Source organism: Cryphonectria parasitica (genome assembly GCF_011745365.1).
Source record: "Cryphonectria parasitica EP155 unplaced genomic scaffold M406scaffold_1, whole genome shotgun sequence".
NCBI lineage: Eukaryota > Fungi > Ascomycota > Sordariomycetes > Diaporthales > Cryphonectriaceae > Cryphonectria > Cryphonectria parasitica.
In genome coordinates, this window is record NW_024468909.1 from 6,783,610 (window position 1) to 6,798,150 (window position 14,541).

The following is a 14,541-nucleotide window of genomic DNA, read 5'->3' on the forward strand; positions in this document are numbered from 1 at the left end:
GTGGAATTGTTTTGATCGGGCTGGTACTACTATTACAGGGTTGTGGGTGTTCATGCGGACCGCGGTGAACTTTTGCATTGTGGGATGACGATTAGGATGGCCCCCCGTTGAGGATGGTCCCAAAAAGAAACACAGGCAGGTGATGGGCGGACGACTTGGCCTGCAGCAGCCTGGTATTTGGCATTGACGATTCAAAAGATTTCTATCAACTACTTGTTCTTTTTGTCTTTTCCAGAGGGCAGCAGCCTTTAGCAAGGGTCAGAGGGATAGGCACATTTCTGGGTGGTTACTTAAAAGGAAAATCAGGGCTGGCAACATGTCTCAGACAACCCGTGGATATCAAAAGAGGCAAGGGAGTGAGTGCCGGCTGTGGTGTGACTACAAGAAATAAAGAAGTTCCCAGTGCCTCCATAACTTTGTGTGTCTTTGCGAGTTCAAGTTATAGCGAGTAAGTACCATAGAGAGTGGAGTGTCAGTCAGCCCTGTCATACCAGGAGGGGGGCCAGGTATTGAGATATTCACCTACTATCGCTGCATAACCTGTTGCCTATCCTACTTGTGAAAGGTCTGAGGCAGGTAACTCCCTGCTCTGAAGAGGGCTGCAGGGGCACCTCGACGATAAGGCTGAGGGGGCGCTGGGTAAGCAAGGGCTGGGCGGCCCGAGACAAATTGCAGGCCTGTGTGTCTTACATAATCAACTCGTGGAGGGCTGTTGCTTGCTGCGCTGGTGGCCTCCGTTTTCGCGTTTCTTAGCAGCATCTTTCGACCTGGCGCGACCCGAGGTGCGTTAAGCAACCAACCAACACTACAGCTCCACCACGAGGCTGACATCGCCCTTCCTGCCTGCTCTTTTCTTCTTCTTCTTTTCCTCTTGGTCTCCCTCACCGTTGTGATCATCAATTTGCAAACATCATAATCTATCGCGTGGTTTTTCTTTCTTTTTTAAGAAACAGCCAGGATGGCAGATCATGAACGTAGACAGGGCGGAGGAGGAGGGCACAACCCCAGGAAGCGACGATACAGAGGTTCGTGTTTTGTCTACTTGGACTCATCGGCGAGCTTCGCGCCCTCGTCCAGATCCATCCTAGAGATGCCCTCTCCCGTAGTCCAATCTCTGAAACCTCGCACTTTAGATGACGAAGACCACTACAACCCCCAGCGCGAACACCGTGGGCCCCATCGCCGCCGCAATGAGCCCCCAGCGCCCGTCCGTCTGCGCAAGCAGCTCGTCGACATTGCCGACAGCCCCCTTCGAAATACCACCGAGGACATCCGCAGCATCGCGAACTTGCTGGCTGAAAATTACGACGACTTACGCCTCCGCGAGACGTTTGTGGACCTCGCCTTGCAGCTTGTTGTGGAGCAGCCGCTCAAGACGCCCTTCGTTGCTGCTGTCGTGCTGGTGCTGAACACGCTCGCCCACACCCCCGCCGCCGTGGCAGCCTCGCAAAATGGCGGTGATGATGCTGCTGCTGGTGGTGGTGGGGACGCAAAGATGGAGGACGCAGGGGAGCAGGCCAAGGAGCCAGTGTCCACCAGCGGTGTGGTGGACGATCTTCTGGCGAAAGCTACGGGTCAGCTTGCAGAGAAGATCAAGACGGGCGAGTGGAGGACTGTCAAGCTTTACCTGAAGCTGCTGGCATGCCTGCAGAGCTGTCTGGACGGTGAGGGCGTGTTCCCTATCCTGGATGCGCTTTTTGACCGTGCCGTCGAGCTGCAGACTGCCAGCTCCGAGGACGTGAGTTTCACCCCGGAAACAAGCAATGGCAGCATGCACGCTAACTAACATGTTCGACGACAGACGATCGGCACCGAGCTGGTCAAGATCATCCTCCTCACCATACCATACGCCATCGCCGCAGCGCCTGACAAGTCTGAGAAGAGTGCGGTCGATCTCCTCGACAAGACAGACGTGATTGCTTCCGAGCCTCATGCCCTCCAGACACTGATCGACCCATTCTTCCCGGAAGGGGATGAGAAAAGCCCTGTCGTCGACTTCAGCTTCATTGGTCTGCTGCAGAAGCAGCTTCAGTCTGAGGCTAATAGCGGCTGGAAGCTGGCCTGCCTGCCGAGGCCGTGGAAGATGCCCTTGGAAGATGTGGAGCAGCAAGAAAAACTGGACAACTGTCCAAAGCACGCGCTGCCCGCCATCGACTTTCCAGAGGTACTCATCGCTGGCTCACGGCCCCTCTTCCCCGAGATCTACCTGTCTGTCTATCTCAACCAGGACATTGCGTCTGTCCCTCCCGTCACGGACATCACTTCATGCCTGGTACGCGACACTCTGTTGGACACGATCAACATCCTGCACTTCAACCGATCTATTACGGCCAGACGCTTGATTGACATTGACAACTACTTCGCCGATGGTACCTTTGTCAGCCGCGCGACGCCCTTTGACCAGCTTCGCGATGTACCTGCCGGCCGATCCACGTGGAAGCCTGAAGACGTTGCTGTTGATGCCGTCTTCTCTCAGCTTTTCATGCTTCCCAACCCCGAGCACAAGCTCGTCTACTATCACTCGGTGCTGACCGAGGCATGCCGGATCGCCCCTGCTGCCATTGCCCCCAGTCTCGGCCGCGCAATAAGATTTCTCTACCGAAGCACAGGCATGCTCGACTTGGAGTTGAACAATCGGTTCATCGATTGGTTCTCGCATCACCTGAGCAACTTTGGCTTCACGTGGAAGTGGGCCGAGTGGAGCGGAGACGTCTCTCTCCCGGACCTGCACCCTTACAAGGCCTTCATCGTGGGCTCGATTGACAAGGAGATCCGCTTGAGCTTTGCTAACCGTATCAGGAAGACCTTGCCTGATGGGTACCAGCCTTTGGTCCCTCCTGAGAAGGATCAAGAGGAGCCCCCTTTCAAATTTGAGCAAGACTGTGAGTGGTTTCTAGAACTGGTCTTGTATCCTGTGCTGGATGAATACTGATACAACTCCTGTTCTTCAAAGCCGTGCCCTTTGCTCAAGAAGGCCGTGAGTTGGCAACGCTTCTGAAGCGAAAGACCCCGGATGAGGAGAAGAAGAAGGTAGTTGACGACGAGATCCGGACCGTCATTGAGAAGATCCACTCCCAGGCGATCGACCAGGGCTTGGACCCCCTCGTGACCAGCACCGACGTTTTCACCACAGCCGTGCTTTATGTTGGCTCCAAGTCCCTGTCTCACGTTCTGGCCGCGATTGAGCGCACGAAGGAGCGCCTGCTCGATGCGGGTGCCACCTCGGAACCAGCTCGTGCCCAGATCATCACGGCAGTGATGGATTTCTGGAGCGCACACCCAGGCGTGGCTAAGCAGATCATCGAGAAACTCCTCAACTACGGCATCGTTAACCCTGTGGCTGTGGTTCAGTGGGCACTTTCTGGGTACGCTGGCCGCACAAAGGGCGAGGCTCTTGCCCGTAACTACATCTACGAGACGGTCTTCAGCACTGTTGCTAAGGTGACGGGTCGCGTGAGGCAGGTCATGCTGTCGGGTGCCGCTCCTGTGGCCGGCGATGTGGATATGTCTTCCGGTGAGACCCAAGAGCAGGAGATCAAGAGCATGCGAAACCTCTTCCGCATCCTGGAGGATTTGCTTGTAGCATGGGCGACTGGTTCCAAGGATGAGCTGATGGAGGACGGAAGCCTGAACGGACCTGCCCGTGATCTGCGAGACAAGTTTGTCAGGAGATGGGGCGATCGCTGGTTGCGTGTTGTGAGGCGCCGTTCCGCGATCGAGGAGTCCTTCTTGCTAGAAGCAGCAAAGGTTGCCAGCGATGGTAGCGCGAATGGTGCTACTGCTGCGTAAAAGGTTTCACTCGCGGAAATTGCATCCTGGCTGCGATCAATTCAAGTACAGATGGACAGAAGTTTCCCCGAGATGTTCCCAGAGGCTCCTGCACCCTATGTTCTCTCTGGAGCATCCCAGCAAAGCAACTCCCTGCCCACCAAGTGCTCTTTGTGCATGATCGCGAGCTGGGGTTGCTCTCCTTCTTTGGTTGTTGAGCTTGTTTTGCTGAAGACACTCTCACCACTACACTGCTTGCCTCAAAAGCTTGACTCTATAACTGCAAATGGAAACAAATCGACAAAATCAAAATTTACAGGAGCGAATCTTCAGTTAGTTGAATTGGACACTTGGTAAAGCCTCTTTTTGTGGAGGCGTTTTTGACGCGGCGGACTAGGAGGAGAGCAGACTGACAGGCACCACGCACACAAACGAGGGGCAAAAAGGGGGGGGGGGGGCAGGGAAGAGAAAAAAGAACCCAACCGGATCTATAGCTTGATTGGAAATATGTAATGCGTCTGGCCTCGCGCGGGGCAAAACTAGTCTTCGTTTACATGAATGACTTACTTCATCTTTCCATTAATTATACACGTTGACTCGCTCCTCTTGTTTGCACTTGGATGATGGTTTGCCCTTCAACAGCTCATGGGGAACCGTTTTGTATATGTATATATTCCATATTCATTCTGTATCCATTTCATATCTCCCTCAGTCCTTCTCTGAATACCTTTTCCCCTTGTTTTCTTCTCTGGGGGGGGGGGGGTTTCTTTCCTTTTTTTTTCTCTCTCGATATCCTTTCAACAATACAATAAAATTTAATAAGCCCCTTCATAGTAGTAATACATAGCCAGCGAGAAGTACTCCTTTGTCTCCCTCACTCTTCCACGAACCAATCAGCCATACCGCCTATCCACTGCGGTGACTCGTCAAAGATCTTACAAGTGAATGAGTTGGTTTCAATCATCCTCCATGTAGTTACCCTATACTTTGGCACACCTCAAATTCCTAGTGGGGAAAGAAAGAAAAAAAAAAGACAAAAACAAAGGCAAGGAAGAGGAAAGCGGATGCTGGCATCCAATGAGGTAGGTAGTTATACGCAGGATAACCAACTCTCAAGGTGCCGGACGGTCCAGTTCCTCACCACTGCGCATTGCTTTGAGGCCGCACCGTCATGCTCCTCCCTACCTCCCTAAGCATGGCTGGAGACCTGCCCCCAGCAGCGACGGCAACACCCTCCCTGACTGACGGCCTCAAGTGCAGCGGCACAGGCGGCATAGGAGGCAGCGGCTCACCACAGCCTGGCGCCCCAGCCCCGGCGCCACTGTACCCGCGACGCATGGAGTTCATGGACCCGGAGCGCGCGCGAAGCTGCTGGCGGGCGCCGGGCTTCTCGCCATGGCTGGTCGGAGGCCTGTGGCACGCCGAGAGGGACTGGTTCCTCCACAGGGCAGGACAGGTTGGCACCGGCGGCACAGGACCCCCGCGCTTGTTGTTGCTGCTGTTGTTCGGACCGGGTAATTCGGTAAGTGTCGGCATGGAATTCATGGAGGCGAGGCTGCGCACGTGGCAGAAGCCGCCACTACCGCCGCCAGGGACCTCGAGAAACCTCGGGGAGCGGCTGCCAGGGTGGCACGAGGACGACTCGGCCCACTGCGACGCGGCGCGGTAGTGCACCTCGAGGTTGCCGGACAGAATGGACTGGCTCGGGTCCCTGAGGCGGCCCCCACGGCGGTTGATCAAGCTGCCCGGATGGGCGAGCCCGCGGCCGACGTTGTCGTGGCTTGCGGTGGGCCTCTGGGGCGTGGCAGGCCTGCTGTGGAGGCGCTCGAGGCGGGCTTGCTCGGCCTTGACCTTGGCAGTGTGTTCAGCTGCGGAAGGCAGCCAGGGCGAGGGCTCAGCCTTAGGCATGGACGGCGGTGACGGCTCCTCGGGCTCGGTTGCTTGCGTTTCTGCGGTGCTGTACCAGGACGCATCTGACCGTGTTCGTAGCGTCGACGGCGTCAGAGGTTCGGTCACAGCAATGGCAATATTCGCTTGAGCAGCTCCAGAGCTCTCGCCGTTCTCTATAAGCGCAAGACATCTCTTCTTATCCCGTCTCTTGCGGCGCTGTTCCGAGGGGCTGCCGCCGCCATCGAGCCCTTCATCCTGTTCCAGCTTTGTAAGCCCACTAGTCGAAGGCTTCGTCATCGAGACACCAGAATCGGCACCAGGGGTCATAGGCAGCAGGAGAGAATGCCTCGGATCTTCAATCCAGTCTTTTCCAAACTCATCCGCCGGCTTGTTGAAGCGCTCCAGATCGACAAGCGGCTGGAACTCGCCGATCGTGTAGGGGGTCTCGTCCACTGAGACCCTAATCCTGTGGCCCGGAGAGATCTTGAGGTGGCTAATGCTCTTCTGCGGCACGTGTTTGACGGGAGTGATCTGTGGGACCGTATCCATGGCTGTGTCCATCAGACGTCTGCGCTGCATGTTCTGACGAGCCTTAACCATGTACCAGCTGCGCCAGGCGTGAACGAGGGTGTAGAACTTCCTCGCAGTGGCAACATCCTCGGTAGAAAAGAAGTGCGTATAGCTGGTGGTCGTGGGATACGTTGTCGGTTTGAGCTGGGACTTGACGGCGAAACAATACCTTTTGGGAGGCTTGATGTTCTTGACGAGGTTCGCCCGGCCGTTCTTCGCCTTCATGTCATCTTTCAGTGTCGAAGTCTCGCTCATAACGGTGTAGATGTCATACTCTGACAGGTCACACAGCCTCTGGCAGTCTCTTCCGAGACTCAAGTCCGGAGTCCTGGAGGACAGCATCTGGCCATCGCCAAGCAGTGTAACCCAGCGTTTCTGCCACTTTCCCGGGCGCGAACAGTGGTAGAGCTGCAGGATGAAAGTCGTCGGAGCTTCACCCACGGCCACAGATGAGATGTCAAGGTCCTTGTTGCTCGCTGGGCCCCAGGCCTGACGAATGAGCAGCGAGTTCTGGGAGTCGTTTGGCCACGAATCAATCACCTCCTGGATGCGCTCGTACCGACGAAGGCGACGTTCCAGCCCCAAGGGTGCATAACACTCAAACATGATGCTGGCAGCGGTGTTGAGTGGGTTGTTCATCGCCTCGGCCGCCTGGCGAAGCGCGTCTACCGTGTCTGTAGTCTCTGACACGCCAATCTTTGCGTATTCACTTTGATAGAAGACTTTGACGTACTAAAGTTTATCATCAAGGTCAGTGGAAATAGTCTTTATAACAATAAAGGGGCTATTGTGAGTACTCACCCCATTGTGAGCACAAGTCGCGGACTTTGGAGACGAAGGAGGCGTTACAAGCTGTGAGCCGGGCTCAACGGCGTTCATCGGCGACCAGAAAGACGACATGCTCTGAGCACAACTCGAGTCCACCGAGGTAGTCGTCGAAGATTCTGGGGACGGAGTAGCAGGGCTCCTTCTCGCCCGATGGAAGAAGCCGATCTTTTCCAGCACGGGGGCCTTCAAGACCCCGTTAGCCGCTATTTGGCGAGGGAATGAAGCCACTCCCTGGGTCGCAGTCAGCTGTTTGTGCAGTTTCACCATGGCCAGACTCCTTTGTTCGGCTAGAATCAACTCTGTCTTGGTCTGTAATGCATTAGAAGGCTGATTCTGTTGCTCTCCCATAAGTGGACACCCCTGCTTCTCGTATGCCTCGAATTTGTTGGGCTTCTCGGGATCATTCTCTTGGCCCCTCCCGTCGTTCATGGTGACGTCCTGGGGAACTGCGATGGTCGTGGAAGAGCTGAACTTTGAAGAGGCCGTACGAGAAGACGGTCGTGTTGCAAGAGGTATAGGAGATGTTGTCGCCACGAATATCGGACTCGATGGCATCACAGCCGCCTTTGGTCGCGTCGTATCGCCGTGCTCCTTGTGCGAGGGCGGCAGTGGCGGGACAAATGGTAGCGGATAATGAGGGCTGAGATCAGGCGAATCTGGTCTGTCCATGTCGCCTTGGGTCCTTGCGCGTTTCCTCCATGCGGGCGAGCCAAACGTCGCCCTCAAGGCCAAGGAATCGGCATCCTCCGACTGTTGGCTGAGCTGTCGTACCATGACTCCGCGTTGTTCGGAGAGGCTCTCGCCTTGAGACTTGCTGAACCGGAAGCCTTTCCCTGTGACGGTAGACATCGTGATAGTGCTCGTGAATTCTAGAAACAAACAAACAAACAAACAAAAGAATTGCTATTCGTTGACAGTGATTGCTCTTCTTCTCCTTGTCGACTTTGAGGATTTCTTTTCCTTTCCCTCTTCAGAATCGTTGTCGCACCGAGCCACTCGTCAAGGCAGTTCACATCTTTAGCCGCTGCTGCACACACCCGTTGTCTTTGACGGATCGAAGAACACACTCACACTCAGGAAAGCAAAGTGGACATGAAAATGGAAGAAGGTTACGAGGACTTACGTGAGGGATGGAAGCAATAAGTCAAGGAAGGGAGAGGCGACCTCCCTTGACGCGTCTGTAAAATATCCTCTCCCATCACTGCTGTCTCGAATGGCATCGCGAGCACACGTTGGAACGCAAATTGATTTCAATAATTTGCCGTCTCTAGGAATTCCAATCAGCAATCCATTACCACGATCGTTGTAGAACGGGGCCACCAGAATAGCATGTTGCATTCCAGACGACTGCTCTGCAATGTCGGTAGATCATGTTTTTGGTGGATAATCTGTTAGTGGCGTTATGTGAGGCTGGTCATCTGGCAGCGAGTTTTAAAATTTGAGACAGGTTAATAGGCGATTGAGCCGTGGTATTGAGACATCATCTCAAAAAGCTGGCACTGGCTGGGTACAATCGTCCTCTCCCTTGTCGGACTTGTGAATGGCGAGCCCCCTCGGCATCCGTCATAGTATCAGGCTGCTTTGTTTATGCCTCCTCCAGCTTCTGAAGTCCAGTATCTTTACTTCCTGAAAGCTCGTACCTCACGTCTCCACCAACCAGTGAAATCCTGAGTGGAGATGTCGATGTCCAGATCTCTTAATGCCTTGGTGCTCAAGTGGCAGTCGTACGGCCTCTGCACAGCCGCATTTGGGTCATTTCCCTCTGTGTTTGGTTCGATGTTCTCAATGCTGAGACCCATTATCTCGCCAAAGAGCTGGCAGATCTCATATTTGGTGAATTTGTCCTCACTCGAGAATTGCAGGATCTTGGGCATTTTAGATCGCGCCGTTTCATCAGCGGCCAGGTACTTGACGGCCACATCTAATGAGGAGGTCAGCTCATTTATACTCCCAGTTTAAGGCTCCAGATATAAATGCAGATCATACCATGACAGACTCTGCCCACATCCTCCGTGTTGGTGGGGTATCTCAGAGCCCAGTGCTCCATCTTAATCTTCTCGCCGCTCTGAGACTTCCAGAGGACGTCCATGAGCACATTCACAGCGCTCTCGGATGGCATCTCAGCATCGCCATACAGAACAGGGACACGGAGTACAACACCCAGACCGTCCTTGCCAGCAGCCTTGTAGGCCGCCAGAACTGCGTGTTCGCCATCTAGTTTGGTCTGGCCATAAAGATTGGTGGGGCCAGTAGGTGCATCTGACTCATAGGGCGCTTCACCAGTCTTGCCTGAGAATACGTAGTCGGTAGAAATATAGATGAGCAAAGCGTTGCGCTCAGCACAAAGCCTGCTGAGCTCCCCAGTGGCCTCCACGTTCAGCTTCCGGGTCCCCTCAGGGTCCTTGTCCACCTTGTCGGGAAAACGGTTGGCGGCACCTATTTTTTTCCCCACTCGCAGATGAGCTTCAGTGTGTGCGTGTTTGAGAGAGAGAGAGGGGGGGGGGGGGCGACACGGAGTCGTCACGCACAATGCACTACAACCTGTGGTCTGGAGGGCATGTCAGCATACGAAGTCTCCTAGCAGAGAAGGCGTACGGGCCATAGCCCTGCAATTATCACCTACTTGACAGAGTCAAGGGCTTTGGAAACGTCTGGACTAGACGCCAGATCGACCTTGAGCACGTCAGTGCCATCTGCCCTGGAATGACCGGTGCCCTTGGCCGTCCAATCTCTCCGCGCAAAGGCCTTGAGGACCTGACGCCCCAGGAGGCCTGTGGCACCCGTCACCAAAGCTACTTTGTTGGCTGCCATGCTGTCCTGAAAAATTGAATGTCTTGGTGCGGGTAGCCAACTTCGAGAATGAGAACGTTTTCGAGCCGTCGAAGTGAGCCTGGGATGGGAGACTGCGTAGCTGCAATTGCGGGCCCTAAACGTCATGCTACTGTGGCTCGAGACTTCCTGCAATGGTAGCCAACACTGTGGGAAATAAGGGGTTAGGGTTAAATATGTTCGGCGTGTCTATCAACAACATCAGGGTCGACATTTTGCCGGACGTATCGTCTTTGCGAGCTGATTTTGATACTCAGACGCGTTATTGTTATCATAATAGTATGTTTGGGTCACCTTAAAGGCTTGAACAAGGTGCAATGCAGAGGAAGCCCTTCACCAAAACATCCGCCGGCAACATCACCGTCGTGTCTTCACCAGACGTGGGGAGCACGTGCGATCCAGTGTTCGTGATTCATATCTCTGCTCGAGCCGAGCCTCTTAAGGCGTAGTGCTGCGGTATCAAAATGCAAAGAAGTTCATAGCAACGCGGAAGCTCGTCCAAAATGAATGGTCTGAGAAAGGCCACCATGTCGCTCAAGCTGCAGTTGAGAAAACCATCAGCTGAATTAAGGGTATCGATTGTTCGTCATGCCATGCTTCGCACCTGATGCCTACAGTCTATCTCGCAAAGAAACCTCCTGCTGTACGCGGGTCAAGGCCTGCTTCGTGCTGCTCACTACCTCTTACTAATTATCCTAGCCTTGTCTGGCTTCGTCGCGATTTTCTGGGTCCTCCTCTTCTTTTTGCTCTCTGTATTGTTAGGTAATGATATTGCATCGTCAATGCGATCGTTGGTCTCATACCCATTAATGCAATACTCGTCTAATGCAAACGCTATTTGCAAATGTCCAAACCAAAACGTGCTCTGTGGGACAAACACCACCAATTGCCAATAAGAATAAATTCTTGCCTCCCGGCATCTGGTAAGCAAACGTCCAATGGCGCAAAGGTTGGTCTCAGTGCACAGCCATCATCGTCATGCCCCTCTGGACCACATGACTGCTTGCCTTCTAGCAAGATTGGTGATAGTATTCCTCGGGGCTCACACCAGGAATTTCCAGGTTGGCATCGATCTCCATGGGTCTCTCAATGATAGAGACGCGATTGTCTAGGGCGCTGGCAGGCCGACGTACGATAAAAGGCTGCTTGAGCTCCTCCATCTCGGGAGACTTGGCTGCCGCCTGCTGCTGCTCCCCTTCCAATGCGCTCTGCTCGTCCAGTGACAACCTGGCTAGTTTTTCAGAGGACCTGCGTAGACCAGGCGACTCTTGTTCACTGGCGTCGTCACCTGACAGTGGAGGAGTAAGTGGCGGAACCATGTGAGCAGCAATCTCATCCTCGGAGATGGTCCTCATATCGGCCATCTCAGCCTCCATACTGCCGTCGACACCTCCAAAATGCTCAAACTGGTCGGCCAGTAGGGCTGCACGCTCCTCGCCATCGCTGAAATCTCCGATAGAGGCTCGATTGGTTGCCATAGAGTCGGCACTGTCACTCCGCTGCCGTTTTAATAAAGGCTGAGGGGAACGCACGGCGACTCGCTTCTTGTCGCTTTGCGAATTGTCCTCGAGCTGATCCTGCTTGAAGAGACGATTGTCGAACTTGATAAAGGTCTGAGATGGTGTTAGCACGCGACAGAGTCTGCGGATGGTGGGTTTCGAGCTGGTGGGCTTACCTGGAGGGCGCTGGAGAGAGGAATGATTGGTTCCTGTAACGCCTCGTCTGTCGCATAGACAAGGATTGGAGCTATGTTGCCGTCTGCGTTCCGTTCGGTAAACATCGCTTCCTTGACCTTTTCAATAGTTGTCGTCTGTTCATACAAGGAGTCGTTAGCCCAGATCTCGTTTTACAGAGGCCATAGTGCAATTAATGGGAAGATTTACATCTTGCTTCACACGGACTTCATCGTCAGCACACCAGGCCACCCGGTACCACCGATCTTCCATCTGCCCTTCAATCTCAACAGGCTCAGGCCGTTCTCTTCGACACATGTAGATTACGTCGGGCGATGTGATAACTCCGCGCAACGTGTACTTATGTGTGGGATTGGAATCTGGCTTCTCGCTAGGGTGTGTCCAGACCTTGTTGAGCTGCCGGAGGAGGGCGCAGCAGGCGTCTCGCTCGGCTCTGACACCTATGAGTATGTTAGCGCCGCTCATATGAAGTAGGGGGTTACTTGTGCGTACGGGCTAGTTTCTGATCGACTGTCGCCAAATCTAATTTGGCTAAGGCGATCGTAGCTTCGTAATGTCTGACGGCTTTCTGTTCATCCTCGTCCAGCTCAGCGAGATGGCTCAGTTCATCTGGTAGATACGGTATCTTCTCGTCGGTACCAATAGACTTCTCGTGCATCCTCCACAAGGCAGTCGCGCGAATTCGCCAGATCAAAGTCTCTGTTCTATCAATGGTGGTCTTGCTGATCTTGGTCTTGTCCACAACCTGCCCAGTCTGGGAGTTTGTCCAAAGGGTGTGCTGGAGCTCCCTCTCCTTTGCCAGATCTATGGCTTTCCACATACGGAAGATCTTGTCTTGCATGACGCGAGCAGCCTCCACATTGCTCTCAAGGTACCTATCGATATAGACAACCTCTGGAACCTCGATAGGCAAGCCATCAGTGCTGATACGCACGGTCAGAACCTGTGCAGGCGTCTGTATTGAGGCGATCTGGCTCAGGCCATCATTCTGAGAACCCGACCAGTTGTTTTCTTGTTGAAGCCAAAACAGGCAGTCCAACTGACTGTATAGATTGCAAAACACTTCCGGCGTGTCGTTTGGGACTCTGACCTCCAAGATCGCAAATTCCTGCGTTCGCGACTCATCGGCGATTGAGTCGTCCACTCTGACTTTGGTCCACATGCGGCTATATTCCTGCGAGTTTGAGCTATTGTACAAGCTCTCGTAGAATTTGATTGTTGGATCTCCCCACGTATCCTTGATCAAATAGTTGGCACAAAGGGAGTCAGCTGTGCCGTATGCGCGATCGGTCTCATCGAGGAATGCTATAAGACGCTGCAGCTCATCAACGAGGCTGACGCCTGGGACGTCGCCGCCCCAGTCTTGGCCGCTTGCCTGAGGACTGATGATGTTTGTGCCCTTCCACCAGTCCTTGTCGTGACCGTAGGATCGGGGTGCTCCCTCGAGGAGCAGGAAGAAGTTCCGGGCGGCAGGGATGTCATGTAGGAGCATCATAAGCGGACCAAGGCGGTGCTTCTGTGCAGACTGTTGGAATCGGCAGGCGAGGTAGACGGGGACATTACGATCGCGTTTTCTCGCCAAGGCGGATGGATCTTCAGCCATCTTGCTGGCCAGAACCACAGCCCACTGGTCCTGCTCATAGTGAGGGCGATTGGCAGGTCCAAACTGCTGCAGAGAAGTATCTCCAGCCACAACACCGCTCTCCTGGGGGGTTACTGCCCCGGATGTGTGCTGCATCATTGATTGCTGCATCGCAATCCTGAGCTGCTCATCTGCTTGCTCTTGGGTGGTTGGGACGTCTACTGCAGAAGGGGTCAGCTTTCCGTCTTGAAGTTGTAGCTTGGCGCAGTGACTGCACCTGTGAGAGAGCAGGTGATAGTCACAGAGCAAAAGAGGAGTGAAATATAGTACCAAGTGTGCTCTGGATTGCAAGGTCTGTAGCCTTGTCCAGAGGAGACCTGTTGTGTGTTCTTGATGGCGGCCTTGAAGGTGCAGATAGGTTGGTGGTGCTGCCCTTCAACCACGGGTCGTCATTCGGGTATTGATCTGGTCCTTGGACATGAAAGGCTGCAGAGAGGAATAGAAAACAGTGTTAGAAGAGATCTTAAGAGATTTGATACGTGGGAGAGAGACCAACTTGGATTCGTTGCATTGTCCCTGTCAGTCATAAAGTGCCCCTCATTCCACAACGTGTATTTTTGTCTGAACTTCATTCAGTCAGCTCAAGGCCGTGATTTCTAGGCTCAAAGTCATGTACCATACAGAATCATGATCTCCACTGAAGTATTCACCAAGAACTGCCTCGACATTGTTATTGTGAACCTGTGGTAAAGCATATTTCAGCACAAATATCCACTGCACAGGAAGGATAGACTTCAGCACACCTTTAGTGCTTCGCGAAACAAGAATCTATCCTCTTCAGAATTACGCGATGTAATCTCCACCACATTTTTTACAGCTGCCTCATCTGCTGTGGTCGCCATGGTGTTTGCTTGCTCGGGTTTCTCGGGAGAGCCCTCGTTGTGGGTGTGCCGGGCGGGGAAGGAGAATTGGGCGTAGGTAGATCTCTCGAGGGTCCAAAAGGAAGGGCTCGGTGCTCAGCGAGAGGCCATGAGGGGGTATATCTTGTTGGTATTGGCGAGAGCTGCTATTGTACGAAATGGTGGTCGTCAGCAGCACACGGTGTTGCGCGATCGCAGTGGTGTCGAGGAACGCGGTGGATGGTGGGTGGCCCAACTGAAGCGACCGAATCCAACGGCCTCAGTCCCTGCTTCACTTCTGCCACCTTCCACCTCGCCTTGCACAGCAAATGCAGGAATGCTATGCTTCGGTGAAATATTGAAACGGGCTCCAAATCACTTCGGTAAAGATCAAATTTCTGGAGAAGGTGGGTGACCTTGTGGTTGCACAGCTGTGGAAGAAAGTTGCACGAGGTTGCAGTGGCCAGTGGGTTGCTGGTGG

The 14,541-nt window shown here is 53.8% G+C and overlaps 4 protein-coding genes across 4 annotated transcripts; 1 reads left to right on the forward strand and 3 right to left on the reverse strand.

Moving 5' to 3' along the window:
- Positions 1 to 958: 958 nt before the first annotated feature.
- Positions 959 to 3,846, forward strand: M406DRAFT_105700 (uncharacterized protein; the record flags this gene model as incomplete). Its single annotated transcript, XM_040915163.1, has 4 exons — positions 959 to 1,025; positions 1,134 to 1,738; positions 1,802 to 2,882; positions 2,954 to 3,846. The coding sequence occupies 4 exons, from the start codon at positions 959 to 961 to the stop codon at positions 3,787 to 3,789; spliced, it is 2,589 nt and encodes an 862-aa protein (XP_040782221.1). The 3' UTR covers positions 3,790 to 3,846.
- Positions 3,847 to 4,905: 1,059 nt separating this feature from the next.
- M406DRAFT_326650 (uncharacterized protein) lies at positions 4,906 to 7,905 on the reverse strand (the record flags this gene model as incomplete). The annotated part of the gene is made up of 2 exons (XM_040920114.1): positions 4,906 to 6,960; positions 7,030 to 7,905. 2 exons carry the CDS (start codon positions 7,903 to 7,905, stop codon positions 4,906 to 4,908), a joined length of 2,931 nt encoding a protein of 976 aa, XP_040782222.1.
- A 603-nt stretch (positions 7,906 to 8,508) lies between these two features.
- On the reverse strand, positions 8,509 to 9,867 carry M406DRAFT_286166 (NAD(P)-binding protein; the record flags this gene model as incomplete). Its single annotated transcript, XM_040918659.1, has 4 exons — positions 8,509 to 8,977; positions 9,043 to 9,492; positions 9,585 to 9,604; positions 9,680 to 9,867. 4 exons carry the CDS (start codon positions 9,865 to 9,867, stop codon positions 8,676 to 8,678), a joined length of 960 nt encoding a protein of 319 aa, XP_040782223.1. The 3' UTR covers positions 8,509 to 8,675.
- A 604-nt stretch (positions 9,868 to 10,471) lies between these two features.
- On the reverse strand, positions 10,472 to 14,063 carry M406DRAFT_349622 (uncharacterized protein; the record flags this gene model as incomplete). The annotated part of the gene is made up of 8 exons (XM_040922480.1): positions 10,472 to 11,498; positions 11,561 to 11,695; positions 11,769 to 12,019; positions 12,072 to 12,590; positions 12,624 to 13,382; positions 13,602 to 13,647; positions 13,843 to 13,902; positions 13,965 to 14,063. The coding sequence occupies 8 exons, from the start codon at positions 14,061 to 14,063 to the stop codon at positions 10,896 to 10,898; spliced, it is 2,472 nt and encodes an 823-aa protein (XP_040782224.1). The 3' UTR covers positions 10,472 to 10,895.
- Between the last annotated feature and the right edge of the window lie 478 nt (positions 14,064 to 14,541).